Genomic DNA, 17,075 nt, shown 5'->3' on the forward strand with positions numbered 1-17,075 from the left:
GGTTTCCCTTCAGTTGGGCCAGTTGTTCTGTAACAAACGGGAGGGATTAATCTATCCCAGCCCAGGGGCATCCAATCACGGTCCTGGAGGGCATTCCACTCTGAGTTAACAGGTAAAATGAGATCATGAACAACTTCTGTACTGTACTGACTGTACCCACTACTGTAGCAGTGAGATTTGACCAAGTATGAAAACTAACACTATCAGGCTTTTTAACAACTTTATTGAACTTAAACAATATTCCACAGCAATTGCGAGCAATTTGTGACCAAGCCACAACAGACAAAGAACTGGGCTGAAGCAGAGGTAACAGTGGGAATCACCCCAGTTCAACCAGTGTCTGCAATGAAAGCTTAGCCTGAGAAGGAGGGGGGGGGGGGGGTCATTCTCTCCGATCTGCTCACCAGAGCAATCAAACAGCCAGCACAAGTGACACCCAGAGCCCTCGGCACATTGGCACCGGGAGTGGGTTCTTCAGCATTGTGGCTTCTAGAGCACTGACATACCAAGCTAAAATCATTTCACATGCACTGTACTGTACCGGGCCAGTGGCTCTGGCAAAACATGCGGGGAACCAGCAATCTCCAGAACATCTTGAAGAAGGGGGATTACTTTCAAAGCGTTTCGCATGCATGCAGAGGATGGCTTACTTCTTAATAAAACTCTTGACATAGCTCTGTATGTAACACAGACCCACCCCCCTTCACTGTGAAGAAACTACATTTATTTTTGGAGGGGTGCTGGGGGTTGACTGATGACTCTTCGATGGCAGAACTCTTTGAATGTAATGCCTCAGACTTCATTGCACACAGATCCGGTCAGAGAAATGAGGTAAAAGAAAAGCGATGCTCGCTGGTCCAACAAAATCACCAGACGACACTCGAACAGGACCAGTAAGGGATCCGGCCACAACAGTAAAGCCTTTGAGGTCTGAGTGAGGAGTTTTAATAAATATTCCACAAGTTGGCTAAGGCCACGGAAACCAGCTTTCCAGTCTGTTTGGCGGTGCGCGTCTTTCTTTCTTTCTTTCTTTCTTTCTTTCTTTCTTTCTTTCTTTCTTTCTTTCTTTCTTCTTGGTTTGCAGTCTGACGAGCTGCAATAACAAGGACTCTCCAGCGGGGTCCTGGGCTGGAGGGAGAGGCGATGTTGTGCTGTTATTCCACTTCAGGCCTCCGTCTGGTCGTGTCGTATGATCGGACGACTTGGGACTGAGACACCACACCGTCCTCCTCTTGAGAGAATGCATACCCATCTGGAACCCGGGAGAGCAGAGAGAAGAGAGAATCAGCTCACTGGCACAGGCCACGAGAAGGCAGGGTCGGCTCACTTACTAAAGACCACCTGGGGTCTATTTGATTGAGCTGGAAAATGGCAGATCTTTATATCAGGTTTATGTTGTGGGCCAGTCAATACAATCTAGATTCTAAAGCTGGTTGTTTTTTTAATGCAAACATTTTTTAAAGAATGAATCTCAGTGTTATTGGATTTACTACACCTTTATAGCTAGCTGTCAATCAAGCTCCCCAGGAATGGAATGCATTCGATGCATGCAATGAGAAGAGGTTTGTTTTTTGTTGTTGTTGTCAGTGTGTGTTTATAAGGTGGGTGGTGGGTGGCTGACTTGTTGAGGGAAATCAGAGGGTAGGACTTCATGGATTACCCCTCCCCCATGCAAACAGATACACACATTGTCTGGTGCTCTGGGCTGAGGTGCCCCATCTGTGTAACAGCTTTACTCAAAGTGCACTGCAAACCTCTCAAGGGGTAGTGTATGTAGTCAAAATAAATAACATGACTGGAGATGTGGACAGATTTCTTTCTTTTCAAGTGGGGAACGTTGTTAGGGTTCCTACACAAAGAATAGGGGGATTTGAAATATTTAATATATTAGTAATATTTATATGGGACTGTCCAATGAAACATGCAGCTCTGCTTTATAACTCGTGGTACTGCGCTGTTGTATAGGACTGTCCAATGCAACCTCCAGACACACTACCAAATACGACACTGTGTGAACCTGTCACTTAAAACATGTATAGGGCGCTTCATGAAGGTCTCATTGAATATCACCAACAGAACAGAGAAATAATCCAGGTGCCATGTATCCTGCCCCGCTACACACTTGGGGAATGACAACTACGTGAAACTCTTCTGTTACCATCCGGTAAGCTGTTCATTGAAATCACATGTTTACCGCAACTCCGGGCTTGACATACTTACAAGACACGGTTTGCTGGACCGAGTTGGAGCGGGCAAGGTTAGAAGGCGTTTTCTTAAAGACTCGGGCTAGCAGGTGGGCATGCTCGTTGAGACTGGGGAAAGAGAAAGAATGCAACACACAGTCATTACCCTGTTCTTCTTCCACAGTGCTACCTTGAGGACGAGCACGCGCAGATCTGTGGGTAAATCACTTAGGATACGAACTGGAATCCCACTTTCCATCAGGTCTACCCCAGAGTAAGCTGACAGGAAGGTAGACAGTAGATTGGAAAGGGATTAGAATGTACAGAATTGATTTGATTTGAATCCGTCTAACTTTTTGTAACTTTTTTTTTTATGGGGTGAAAACATTTTGTTTTTCTCCTGCTCCTTTCAAAGGAATAGCTGTAATCACTGTCGACCTAAATAAATAAATTAATTAATTAATAAAAGCCCCGACACTGTAGAACCGGAGCTTAAGGGTTCTAAATAGGTTGGTAAAAAGACTCCGGGGCAAGAAGTAACAGTTGCAGATTACAAAGGATTACATTCCAGGCACATCCACAGCACACACACATGCTGCCCATGACTTACAAAATCTAATAGGTCAAATGTGACGAGGCACTTTTAACATTAAGAACACCGGCATTATTTACTATGCTGTACCTCTCAATCAATACCAGCTTTATCTAAAAGAAACTGGGCTATTAAGCATTGTGTACGGTCTGAAGATGCCTGACCCCTGGTGTGACATACAATGCAGGGATGGAGAGAAGACTCCCATTGCATAGCAGTTTGATCCATTCCTGGTTTTACTCGACACACCTGAGCTTGTTACTTATACACTCAGTGGTATAGTAGTCGTAAAATTTGACAGCACATTCACTGCAAAGGACCTCGTCTCTCTGTCCCCTCACACACTGACAGCACATTCACTGCAAAGGACCTCGTCTCTCTGTCCCCTCACACACTGACAGCACATTCACTGCAAAGGACCTCGTCTCTCTGTCCCCTCACACACTGACAGCACATTCACTGCAAAGGACCTTGTCTCTCTGTCTCCTCACACACGGACAGCACATTCACTGCAAAGGACCTCGTCTCTCTGTCCCCTCACACACGGACAGCACATTCACTGCAAAGGACCTCGTCTCTCTGTCCCCTGACCAAACCAACCCCCTTGCAGTGGCACTAAACATCTGGAAAGTGTTTGCAAATTCAAATGAGAAGCATCAAAACAAACAGAATAATTCAGGGCTGGTTACAAGGTCCTGCTGCCTGCCTTGTACGACTAATTAAAAAAAGATGAACCTGCTGAGCACTAATTAGCTCTAATTATTCTGGCAGACAATGGGTGTCATCCTAACCCAAAACACTCTTCCATAAGCCTTTAATTGGCTGGAACCAGCTAAAGGGGCCGCCCAGTGCTGCTGTGATTCAGTTAGGATGAAGGTGAGATATTATAACTGGTCCCTGTGGACGAGCAGGAATAGCTGCTCTTAAGAAAGCAGGGCTGTCTGTCACTATTAATGCTGATGCGCTCCCAGTGTCTGTAATCTCCACCAGTGCAGGAAAGCACAATCGCTACTCTGCACACATCACTGAAACTGTGTGTGTGTGTGTGTGTGTGTGTGCTTCTAATTCAGGGAAAGCAAGATTCTGTCACAATGTTGGTGACAATGCCATTTTCAAATACGTTCATTTATTAATAGCAGGGAGCCCCATATGTTTGTTTTTTTTTTTTTTTTTTTTAATTATATTTATTTTTTCACATTTAGAAAACTTATCATTGCCCTTTTAGAAAATATCAACTCCATGTAAAATCAATTTGGCTTCTCTAGCCATAAAAGGCAGAATTTTAATGCTCCTCTCTTTAATAATGTTGCACAGATATAAAAATTATTGAAGAACGACGTCATTTATTTTAAATTCCGGTATAAAATTGTAAAAAGCCGCTTGCCAATGAGGTCAAAGAAAGCACAGCATCAGAAGCCATTAGTTTTGCATGTTCTGCTAATGAAGCAGGGCTGTCAAGCGATCAGTGTCGTGTTTATAAGGAGGGTCTGCTGTTCACAGGGGTGCAGAGTGTCTACAATAGGTATAATTGAAACAGCAGCTCAACACTATTGAGTGTGTAATAGCTGCGGATGCAATTGAAACATTGAAGCATCTGGGTATTTTGTGGAAGGGCTCTGTCTTCCCAGCCTTGCAGGCAGTCTAGCGTCAGTATCAGAGGGACAGACCAGTCTCCCAGGGAAAGAGAATCCAGGTCAAAGCATCTGTGCTGTGCGCCCTTCTCATGTCAATCCCACATCCTTATTATAGCTTCTATTTGAATTGGTCTGTCAGGAAACTCATACCGTAGACTATTTATTAAAACATAGACTAGAGACAACACTACAACATTATACATATTTTACACTACATTGTTTGGCCTCGCCTCTCGAGGTACCCCTGCCCATAAATGAGCTTGCAGATAAGTGGAGAGGCTGACCATAAGGAAGCCATGGGCAGGGGGGCAGGATAGCTGCCCTCCCCAGTTAGACGAAGCCAAAAAGCAGGTGGAGGCTGGGGGAGGAGGAGGTGAACTCTGACGTTGTTTATTGAAGGACAAATAAGATATTAGCTATTAGAATGAATTTGATCTTGTATTGGAAGCGCATATGCTTGATGTTTATGTGATTTGTTCAAAGGTTACAGTGAGTTCCCTGCCAGAACCACCACTTTGCTTAATTTCCTAATAATAATAATAATAATAATAATAATGATAACATGAACCCATTTCTTTGTCCCTGTGACTCTTTGAAATATGCAATGTTGTGCTACACATCTTTATCTCTCTGCTCTCTGCTCTGCAAAGGGCCAGGAATATCGGTTGAAATCCTTTACAGTACTGTGCGCAGGTGTGAATTTATTTGAAGCTAATAAAACCGTGCTGTTATTCCTGTTGGTATTAACTATGGGCTGTACACATATTCTCTTCAAACCTGTGTGTTTTTTCTATCCACGGGTGAGAGGAAGGGGAGGAAGTTGCACGGTGAACCTCAGTGGGCTGTTAATTAATACATTCATTTCCATTCAGTGCCAGCCAGCCCTGCATTGTCAGAACGCCAGGTGACACCTCGTTTTTAGAATAAATCTTCAATGAACGTCTCATAAATCAGTTATCACTCCTATTAACTTCCCAGGGTCTCGTAATTGTCATCACTGTGAATCTGGTGCTCAGTAATGGGATGTATACAGCCCTGATGTTCTGGCATGGCAATAGTACCCTGATTAGAATAGCAGGCATTACCTTCTGCTATCTGAGCGCTACCATACACACGAGGTCAGCTACCAAGTTAATGCTCTGAAAATCAGTGTTTCATTGCGATCCCACACTGGTAAACAGAGCCTTTGTCTTTTGCTATTTTATTTTCCTTCTAGCGCCCTGCAATGGAGCTTCCTGATTGATACACGAAAGTTCTGAGGTTGCTAAATGATGTTGTAGCTTGTGTTACTTTTCGTACAGGAGGAATCTTTAAAGCAAATAATTTTTAGATGTTTTTACATCACCTGTGTTACAATGCTGCACTCTTGACAACTCGCGTGACTGAAATCTGCAACCAAATGTTCTTTCGGTTTTCATGCAAGTGCATTATTTATGTATGGTGATTGAAGTGTTGCCTTTAACTCACACTGGTTGAATCGTTTCTAACGGGGGCTGCAGTGATTTGTAATGGTTTCTGCCATTTAGCTTGTACTGACACAGAAGTGACGAGTTAGCGACCCTGCCATCAAAGAGGGAATTAAACCCATAAGCAGCGTTTCAGATCTCAGTTGTGACAAAGGGGATTACAGGCATTCAAAGGCACAGCTGCAATTAACCAGTCATTAGCGCAAACCGTTTGGAACATTTTCTAACGGGTTCCACCACCGGCACTGCCGAGGACCAAAGCTGAACCTCCGGGTCCTCACTAGTGGAGAACAGCATTGTGGGTACATGTGTCTAAGAGAATTTGCATGATGTCCTAATAGGCCATCAGAAGAGCTCCGCTTCCAAAGGCCACTGGCTTTGAAAACTGTGATACAAACTTCTCCTTATGTCTCCTGATGTTAATTACAAATTATTACAGCACAAAGGGATGCATTGTGTTTGTCAGATGGTCATTATAAATGTTTACCTCGGAATCCCTTTCTGTAAATATAAGGAACTGGGGTGTTTCCTCATTCAAACCATCACAGAAACAGAACAGAAATAGGCAGATTCTTCTGGTGGCTCTTCTTGGCTCATTTATTGCAGAAACAATGAGATCAAGTCTCATTCCTCCTCAATCAGCTTTATTTAAAATTAGAATCCACTCCAGTTGGGTTCAATTACCCTGGGGACAGTCGTCCACCTCCACAAGGGTACTCGTTTAAAACTTGAGTCTTCAACCCGAGATTAACCCTTTCATGCATGGCTATCTCATAAGAGGACGGATAAAAAAATCAAAAAAAAATATGCTTCTTCCTCATTCAGCACTGGCTGTGACACAGCAGCAGGGAGGTCATGGCTGGGGGTCGCTCCTCTCGGGTCAGGCTGACCTCTACTGATGGCTGGCCACAGCACTTATGAGCTACGCAGCAGATGGGCCGTTTCAAAACCAAGTCCACAAGGTGAATCTGATATGCAATTACATCAGGGCTGTACAACGGTTCAGTAGGTCTTTGTAGAGGTTGAAGTCATGATGCAAAAACAAATGATGTCGTGTTAGTGTTTAAACACAAACCTATTTAATGTTTGAGCACAAAAACAGTGACGCGTTGAAAATAAAAAAATACAAAACACCAATTCCAAACAAGTTGAGACTTACAAGTCCCTAAATAAAAAAAAAAAACTCAGTTTGGTGCTACAGGGTTAAGAAAATATACAAGTTAAGTAATTAGGTAAATACAGTGTAAAAGGATGGAAGTCAACTAAGTCCACTGCTGTATGTCACTATGTCATGAAAGACTCACCTAACAAGAAGTTATCTGTTTACCTTGTTATAGGGTGACTAATTGCTGTAATTAGAAACAAATGGACTTTATTTGCATGACCACAGACAGTCTCTGTGCAACTCAAACCAGCACTGCTCCCTGCAGGATTACCTGGCAGGAACCCACAGGGGCGGAGAGAGTGAACACACACAGATAGAGACACACAGGCACGCAAACACACACACACACACAGAGACACACACACTCACAGATAGAGACACACAGGCACGCAAACACACACACACAGATAGAGACACACAGACATATACACAGAAACGCAAACACACACACACAGACACACACACACACAGATAGACACACACACAGATAAACACACACAGAGACACACAGACATGCAAACAGAGACACACAGACCTGTTTTTTTTATGGTGTTCATGAGGACTTTGCATTAACAATATAGTGCAGATGTACTATTCTAAAATCTAGAGGGGCATGGGGATCCCCACAATAATAATGTATGCTTAAACATTACAGGGACATGGCCTATGTCCTCAAAATATAGGGTTTGTAAGGTTTTCCTACCTTTTTTTTGCTATGCATCATTTTTTATCAAAAGCTCTTCCGTACAGACCCCCTCCCCCGGAATGTTTTGTAGTGAGTAACTGAGTAAGACACTCTAAGTAGCAAAGACCTTTCAGAAAAAAAACAACTTTAAAATACTTTTTTTTTTGTTGAACCAAATTGCCGACCGTGACCGGGGGTTCCCAGGGGGCAGCGCACCATTGGCCGAGCGCCACCTGGGTAAGGATGGCTTAGGTCGGCAGGCCAATCCACGGTTCACCGCGCACCAGCGACCCCTGTGGCTGATAGGGTGCCTGCGGGTCTGCAGTGGAGCATTCAGATCTGTGTTGTCCTCTGGCACTGTAGGTCTAGTGTTTTCACTGAGGATCCGCAGTTCGAAAAATGACGGATTGGCAGGAACACGTTTCGGAGGACGCGTGTTTCAGCCTACGTTTCCCGAGTCGCCGGGGGGTTGCAGCGGTGAACCGGGATAAAAATAATAATTGGGCATTCCAAATTGGTGAGAAAACCGGGGTAAAAACCATTATCAACGACTAAATAAAAAAAAAAAAGAGAAACCAGAAACCTGCCTCTTTTTCTTGTAAAGTAGCAATTTGTCACAAGGATCGGTATGATTCTAAAGCAGCCACACTGTACCGAGTAGGTTTTCAAAGTCACGTTTCAGCTGTGCTACTGGGCTATTAGGAGGCTTTCATCACTATTTCAATTTCGAACGCTCCCCAACATGCAGGTGTTAACAAGGTGTGAGGGGGGGAGAAGGGCATTCGGCACAGCTGTCTGTTCTTGTGGGGGAGCACACAACAATAACCACAACACAACAGTCTCTAGAGAACCACACCACCATTGTCTACCTCACAGCCCTCACAACACCCACATAATCTGGGAGCTGCTAGGAAGAGCAGGACAATACGAGTAAACTGTTAGGAGAGATTGCTAAACAGCGGATAGAGGTGAGAAATGGGGGGAGGAGACACAATGAGAGAGAGAGAGAGAGAGAGAGAGAGAGAGAGAGAGAGAGTAGCCAAAGCTACTGTCCTTACATGATCTCCATGCATTTCCACCATCAAGTCAATCTGCACAGAAGAACGTAGATGAAAAGAAATGAAAACATGACACGGAAATAGAAATGTTTTGAAAATCTAAATAAAGAAGAAGGATGAAATAAAAGACAGGTTTAACGGCCGTGATATTCTCGGTCAGTGGAAAGGCAAACACACAGGGGGAGCGATTCACTTCAAAGTCAGTCCAAGCCAGGCACATCAAAATCAGCTGATACCTTTAGGGTTTTCTTTTTCTTTTTTGTGCTTTACTTTTTTAATTCTAGATAATGGAGGGGTCCTTTTCCTGAAATTGTTTACAACAATACATACAAATTAGGGACAGAAATCTTCGAGAAACTACTGAGCAAGATATATACAGAACAAAGTTCACCCACAACTGAACTGAAGTGTGCAACAAATACATGAGTTCTGTACAGTGCATCTGTTCAACGATCACTGCATTTATTAAAAACATTCTTTCACCATTGTTTTTGTTGTCAAGAATGTTGTATTTCATCCTGTTATAAAAAAAGATCTGATTTCTAAAATGACAACTGTAATACAAATACGTTTAATTTTTAAAAACATTTTCAGAGATATTCAGGTGGGTTGAAATTATATTTGGCAGTGCGTCATATTCAGTAACAATCAACAGATGTCTTTAGGCTAGTTCGTATGAGACTTTACTGTGGAGAATTACACAAGAGTGCCAGCTACTCGGTGGCAACAATGCAAGTACTCAACCCTTATCCTTTCTGAACGATGAAATCACAGAGAACATTCCCCCAGGAACATGTCTTAAAGCTGCAAGTCACACAATACAGCCGTCACATCCTGTAATTAAGGGGTTGGTGAAGTCTAGAGTCATTGATAGAGGACTGCATCAGTGCATTGGAAAGGCAAACTCATATCAAACCTTTTTTTCCCCAATTAGATCCAATTAGATACCCTGTTAGCGTAACAGTGTCTTAATAGGTTTTGATCAGTGAAAGAACGCAAAAAGCGTTTCTGACAGCCACATGGGTAAACTGTAGGGCACTAGGCAAACATATTCCCACATTTCTTTGTATTTATATTCCAGCGAGTGTGGATGTGCTGCGGGCTGTAGTATTGTGCAATAAAAAGCACACTGCCGTGTATCTACAGCCTCGGAATCATCAGGACTGGCTTCCATGAGGGAAAGGGATGTACTGCATTCCAGATCTTTGTGATCACCCTCCAGCGTTTGATTTGATTTGAGAGGCACCTGTACAATCATCACTGCAATTGTACAATACAGCAGCAGCCTCCTGCCTCATTCAAAAGAGCGTGTCGAGCGACAGGCATCAGCCAAACCCAACCTGACTCCAGATGTACACCTACACCTATCTGGATTCCTGGTACAATCGCTTCTGGACCGCTGTTAGCAGCTCGTAAAAAAACAGAGCGTCTGAGTGAGCGCGAGTGTGTGTGTGTGAGTATATAACTGTGTGTGTGTGTCTGTGAGTGTGTGAGTGTGTGTGTGTGTAAGTATATAACTGTGTGTGTGTGTGTGTGTGTGAGTGTGTGTGTTTTTAACAGCACTCTTTATGAATTCTCCACAGTAAACTGCTTTAGTCAGAGTCGTTGGGGGGACCTGTTTGCTCGACGGCTCACAGGGACACTTCTCTTACCTCCTCCCGTTGATGTCTCGGAGCACAGCGGTGCCGGGGTCCTGTGCCCTCGCCTCCAGCTCTTGCACCTCCTCCAGCAGTGACTTGCAGTAGGTGTGTCTGACCCTGGGGGGGAGAGGGGGGTGTACAGGGTTGCTAACCATGGGTTCTTACATCAGAGCAGCATTATCTCATACCCTTCCCACACATTTCTACCTCACCGTACAGCTTGGATAAAGGTTTTGCATCACCTAGAATTTGAGGATTGAGACATAATTTAAAAAAAAACAACTATGTGAACATATAATGTATTATTTATTTAAAATCAAGTAATCAATTAAACTACAAAATGATATTGCAAAAGTCTACTGGAAGCCATAACAGTAGTACAGTGCTTCATGTTAGATTTCGAAATACCACATTCAATTTCTGTCAGTTTTTCATTAAGTACTGTATATGGAAAACTACAAAGAGGTATGTAATTCAATGTGTTAGTGTAACATTATTCAGCTGGTTTCATTCGACTTTCTGAAGCAAAACCAGTTCTACAGGGTGGTGCAAAGCCTTTGGCCATTAGCTGTAGCCCCAGGTTTGGACCATAAAAGACTGCACTGCTGTAATTCTTTTTTTTCTTTCTTGGAAGACAGACAGCAATACATAGAATTGATCCACACACAGAAACACTTTGCAATTTTTTATTTATTATTATTATTATTATTATTATTATTATTATTATTATTATTATTATTATTATTATTTTCTGTACTCACGCTGTCCAGGCCACTTCTTTGATCAGGCATAATGTGGGCACCAAAATCAGGCCCAGCCAGAAACTCCAGCATCTCACCACCTTCCCGGCCTGCAGGACAGGAAGTATAAGATCAACACATCTGCACAGCAGCGAGCCACACTCTGCTTCTGCGCTTTTGTTTTCTGTCACAATATGTATAGTAACTTGACAGTGCTTGCACACGTGTACCTTCTTTCCTTTGCTTTCTTCCACAATGAAATCCTTATGGTCACAGGCACATTCATCTGGGGTTTCTGTGTGTCACAATTTGCAATTGTGTTTTAAATTCCACGAGCGTGTAAATCAACCCTATCGAACTGTAATATAGCTTTAAGTCTCGTGAGCAAGAACAATGCTCCGTATTACATTGTAATCTCGTTTTAAATCTCGCAAGCATGTACAATCCTCCAATAGAAATGTAGCAATTTGCTGCCACTTTTTGTAGGAATTTTTATTTTTAATTTTCAAGGGGTCATGTCAACGTGAAATGAGTAACCATTTCCAGTGTTTTTCCGGGACTCAAGGCACTTCTTTGCACTGAAAGGGGTGAGGGAGTGGAATGGGTTACCTAGCCATTGGGATCCTTTAAGACTTGACTTCTCGTTCATAAATGTTCTTCTTTTCTTATGTTATGCTCCACAACTAAAATGGTCTATTCTGGGCACCAGATAAAATGCAGAGTGATCGGTTAAGCTCTAGGCTTAGAAGAGCAGTGCATTGAATACATTCCTGTATTTTGGTAATCATCCGTTTGCTTACTGGAGCCAGCACTGTGTCCTCCGCCTGGCTGACATGCATTTGTTTTTAACCGCATTGCAGCTTCTGTTTTCCTCTTGCTTCTCTGTTGTTTCGTCCTGCTGGAGTACACGCTTATGCATGTGCAGGTGTTTCAGTGCTGATGCTTCTTCTATTTATCCGCGGATGCAGCTGGCAATTGAAACTCTGAATCTTTTCTGTGATGGTGGCAGCAGCCTCAGCTCGGCCCCTGTTTATTTTTGGTCAGCGATTGGCAGAGACACGCTGGAGCCTTTTTTTGGAGGCGAGCCGTCTCCTCCTCCAGCCCCCCTGCCGCGGGGCAGGTGTCCCGGGACATATAAATCAGTTGTTCAGTGTTAAATCATTGCAAGGCTTGGCAGGGTGTCAGGGGTGTGGTAAACAGTTTATGGATCCCCAGGCTAGTGGACTAAGATATGGTCAATGAACTCACATAGATGATGTCTTCAAGAAGCTCATTTCTTATAGATTCTGAATGGACAGGGGGGCAGACAGGGGATCTAATGATCTTAACAGATCTTAACACAGGAATAATACAAGGCTGAAGATCAGCTGCATTTCAATCCCCCACTCTCTCTAGGGTATTAAACTGGAGCTAGATTCATAAATCTTTCTCTCTTGTATATTTAAAGAATGGGTTTTTAAAACTGTAAATAGAGTTTAATATTCACAAAACTGCTCTAGACTGATGTCGCTTTCTTTAACGACACTCTAGAAGAGACCAAACTTTATTTGATCCATCGAAATGAGTTCTTAGAAAACCATTCGAAATGAAAGGTTTGTGAATCAGGCTGTTTTTCTTTTGTGGTTAACATAACTAGAGTAAGGGGAGTTGTTCTTTAACACAGGGCTGGCTTTACCAAACAATCCTGAGGGTCTAATAAACATAACAAATAAACATCCTCTTGCAAACGCTGGGCTGAATTCCTTAATTCCTTCCTGTTTTGCCTCTTAGTACAACATTAAAGGAGAGGTCTTCTCAATAAAACTGCACAGAATCCGCACGTGTGAAACAGGGCCTATACCCTACAGTGGTGTGAACTGTATACAAGTCTGTCTATAGAGCTGCTCAGTACTGCTTCCAGGAACAGGGGAGATATAAACCTTCAGCACGAGCTACACACAGCTTATAAAGGAAGAAAAGCAACAGCAATGAAAAGGATATACAAGAAAAGTTTATCACAGTGTGTTTGCACATTCATTTAGCAGTTTACCATGCTTTTACCATGCTGTACCATGATTAACCACCATTTCACTATAGCGTTTACTATGCTTCACAAGACTTTGGCAAGCTTTTATCATGGTGCAGTATACCAGTTTTAAGGAATACACAAATCTGGAACTCAATACGGCTCTTTATCAGTAAGACTAATCTAAAAATACATGTTTATAATGGCAACAAGCAGCCCCTTGCTTCTACAGCAGCGCATCCCTGTGTAGAGCCGGGCTCCTCTGCATTCGTGGTTTTAGAGCCCCTAACCTGATCTCATCTCATCGACGGGACAGGACAGAATCCGAAACTGCAATGTATCACACAACACTGCCCGTTACACCAGGAAGAACTAAAACAGGGAACCTCAGCACTCAGGAGCAGAGTATCATGTTATTACTGTGTGTGGATGATCTTTTCAGGTTATTACTGTGTGGGGATGATTTGTTCATGTTATTACTGTGTGTGGGGATGATCTGTTCAGGTTATTACTGTGTGTGTGGATGATCTGTTCAGGTTATTACTGTGTGGGGATGATCTGTTCAGGTTATTACTGCGTGTGGATGATCTGTTCAGGTTATTACTGTGTGTGGGGATGATCTGTTCAGGTTATTACTGTGTGTGGGGATGATCTGTTCAGGTTATTACTGTGTGTGGGGATGATCTGTTCAGGTTATTACTGTGTGGGGGATGATCTGTTCAGGTTATTACTGTGTGTGGGGATGATCTGTTCAGGTTATTACTGTGTGTGGGGATGATCTGTTCAGGTTATTACTGTGTGGGGGATGATCTGTTCAGGTTATTACTGTGTGTGGATGATCTGTTCAGGGGAGGTCTGATGTTCAGATCTCTGAGGAGTTAGGGACGAGATTAGGAGGTCACAGTCAGATAGCTGGCTCTGGTCACAGGCATCTGGGTGATTTTGCCCAGAGTCAAATATATGAATGTTTGTTTTATGCAAAAGAAAAATCTTGCAAACGTGGGAATGAGATTTGTTTTTTGGTAGGATATTGTTTTGGCTTGTGCATTGGCAGAATGTGATTATGAAGTGGTATTCCCGCTATTACTGTCCACCGGGATTTGCAAAGAGGACCCGGGCCACGCAAGTTCATGAATGAGAGCAATCAGGAAGGGAAACTGATTTTCCAGTTGTGACTCGTAACCCTGAAGTAGATGCCTGCGTCCAAGAAGGTGGGGGTAGCAGTACAACTTGTCTGGGCAAAGTTCAACAAAACAGAAGAGAGCGCAAGACATGTGATTTTGGTACATGATAAACTGCAATACAGCACGGTAAAGCTTGTTTGCCATTTTAATGTAATACAATCCAGCAGCCACCGTAGCTAAAATGCAAAAAAAAAGTTTCTCTCAGATTTGGGAAATTGAGTTACAGTATGTTAAGATCCCCTCCCCCTATCCCACCTACAGCACAGCAGTTAAAGAGCGTAGGTCTCTTTGTCTAAAACAATTCCCATATGCAATCTACTGAGCCACCAGGCCACTCCCCAGCACCATGAGGATTCTCATTAATATTCTCCAGCCCAGGTAGCTGCTAGTGTTGCCCGCAGTGCCTGAGTGGATTGCTTCCACAGCAGATTCAGGCAGTCCTGCAGACAGGGGTCTAGAAGCCCCTCGGTCCCTCCCCATAATCCCCCACATCTGCTATGTGTCCGGCACAGGCCAACTGTGGGAATGAGCAAATGCTATGCTGTCAGCGTGGGCAGACAGATGAGTAAACAGAGCGAGGGCGTGTCAGAGGGCTCAGCAATTTCAATCTCAGGAAGCACCTGCCTGCCGACTGTCATGCAGAGACAGGGGCTGCAGTGAGGGGTGTGTGTGTGTGTGTGTGTGTGTGTGTGTGCGTGTTTCAGCTTCTGATTGACAATGCCAGTCTCTTAGGAAGAACCAGATCTCCCTCTCCCTGCTCCTCCAGCTAATCAGTTTCAATTTATTTATGAGGAAAAGCAACTGTGCTTCCTTTCGACTGCTGCTCAGAAAACCGCTATTAAATCTGTGCATTCTCCTTGAAGAGGGAAGGGTAAAGAGCACACTTCATTACAACTGGCTGAGTACAGGAAATACTGGGGTTTAAATGTACAAATGAAATATTATGATTATCATTTTGTATTTTTTTTTTATTTTGTTACAACCTATTTGCAGCAACCTCTACTCACTGGATCTGTGCTCTCGTTACTCATGCTCGGAATCACTTTCCGGCAGCTATTCAATAAATCCATTCATTAACGTGCAGATTTCAAAACAGGAAACGCTGTCCTTCCCTCACCTTTATAACTGAGCACCAATCTATGGCCATTCACTTCCGCATTGTTTTTTACAAGCCGATTACAAGATTATTTTCCTCTCCTCCGGGGTGCTGACATTTTTACTGCCATACCGAGGCTGTAAACCTTCAGCTTTTCTTGTTTTGAAACACGTTCATGACTCGATTTACTGAATGCCTGGGGTGGGTCGATACTTTTACAAAACGTTTCGGGTACCTCTAAAGCTCGGTCTTGATGAAGAAGTCAGGCTGCGGTATTTGTCCCAGTTATTCAAAAAATCTGACTTGGATTTCCTGCTCATAATTAGACTCTGTTGACTACAAACTAACTTGTTTTTGTATCTAATATTTATGTTCAGTTGGTGTCAGTGAGTTGGGTAATTAGTTCAGGTGTTAACAGTGCAAGCTATATAATTCTCTGTACTCTAGTATTATATTCCAAATTAGTGTTAATATAATTCAGTACCCAAAGTCTCTGGCACACAGACAGCAGGCGCTCATTTTAACTGAACTGAGGCACAACTGCTCAGGGAAGTTACTACTTATTTATCTTTAACAAGGATATAGATATACGTGCATCTAATAGCTATACATTCATCTGCATTAGTGTACTTTACGGCTACTCTGAATTCGCAATTCACAATCATCATATCCTTTGTTTCTAAAATGCAGATGACAATCACACACAGCAGCATCATTTCAGAACCAGTCACCAATCACACACAGCAGCATCATTTCAGAACCAGTCACCAATCACACACAGCAGCATCATTTCAGAACCAGTCACCAATCACTCACAGCAGCATCATTTCAGAACCAGTCACCAATCACACACAGCAGCATCATTTCAGAACCAGTCACCAATCACACACAGCAGCATCATTTCAGAACCAGTCACCAATCACACAGAGCAGAAAGGTCAGAACTGTCAACTGAGTGAGATTTAAACAAATGAGGAGTGAGGTTTGGGAATATTTCATTAAAATGCATTGCCCTGTTTTTTCAGTCAGCGAGGTTCTGCTGAAATGGACCACTTGATACAGTAGTGAACAAAAACAACCTCTCAAACATGTGTTGCTATAGTGGGTTCTGGAGGTCACACCCCAACTTCCACAAGGTTGAACAGTCTGCCTGCAATGGAAAAGGGTCCACACAGTATATTATAAGCAGTTCCTCATGGGGATGTGATGCACTGTGGACTGAACCTGCTCAGCATGTGTGCTGGTAGAGTACACCAGGCAAGCCATTGCTTAAAAACGACTGGCTGCACTGGAGCCAAAGCCATGGCCTGTTCTGGGTCATTCTGCTACACCTTCAGAAATTGAAATGTGTGAGAAATCGAGATTTGACACGGAACAGTCTAAACATTCTTCCTTTACTCATCTTTCAGCGAAGGCTTTGCAGCTGTCTGTCTCGAAGGAACCCCAAAAGCCAGGGGTTCTTGGGTTTAAACATTTGCTACTGATTTTAAGCTGCTTGAAATTGCATTTTGAAGTTCTGGATTTTAAGAAAATAAGTATTAATATATTTACATCAGTATATTTCTATTATCATCAGAGTAACATGTATAGTATTGCATATGTATAGTGATCACTAGTTGTGCTGCCTT

At 43.1% G+C, this 17,075-nt stretch overlaps 1 protein-coding gene across 5 annotated transcripts in view; it reads right to left on the minus strand.

The window, feature by feature from the left end:
* Positions 1–206: 206 nt before the first annotated feature.
* The window catches only part of LOC117962654 (phospholipid-transporting ATPase IB-like), a 140,106-nt gene continuing 123,237 nt past the window's right edge, over positions 207–17,075 (minus strand). For 4 of the 5 annotated variants that reach the window (XM_059027992.1, XM_059027994.1, XM_059027993.1 and 1 more), the window contains 4 exons: positions 11,185–11,273; positions 10,436–10,540; positions 2,221–2,312; positions 207–1,252 (listed from right to left, as the gene is read on the minus strand). In XM_059027992.1, the coding sequence (XP_058883975.1) occupies positions 1,155–1,252; positions 2,221–2,312; positions 10,436–10,540; positions 11,185–11,273 (384 nt within the window). In that variant the 3' untranslated portion in view covers positions 207–1,154. Of the gene's footprint in view, positions 1,253–2,220; positions 2,313–8,783; positions 8,817–10,435; positions 10,541–11,184; positions 11,274–17,075 lie in introns of all 5 variants that reach the window. The other variant, XR_009329304.1, reaches the window with a different exon arrangement.

Source organism: Acipenser ruthenus, chromosome 8 (assembly GCF_902713425.1).
Source record: "Acipenser ruthenus chromosome 8, fAciRut3.2 maternal haplotype, whole genome shotgun sequence".
Lineage (NCBI taxonomy): Eukaryota > Metazoa > Chordata > Actinopteri > Acipenseriformes > Acipenseridae > Acipenser > Acipenser ruthenus.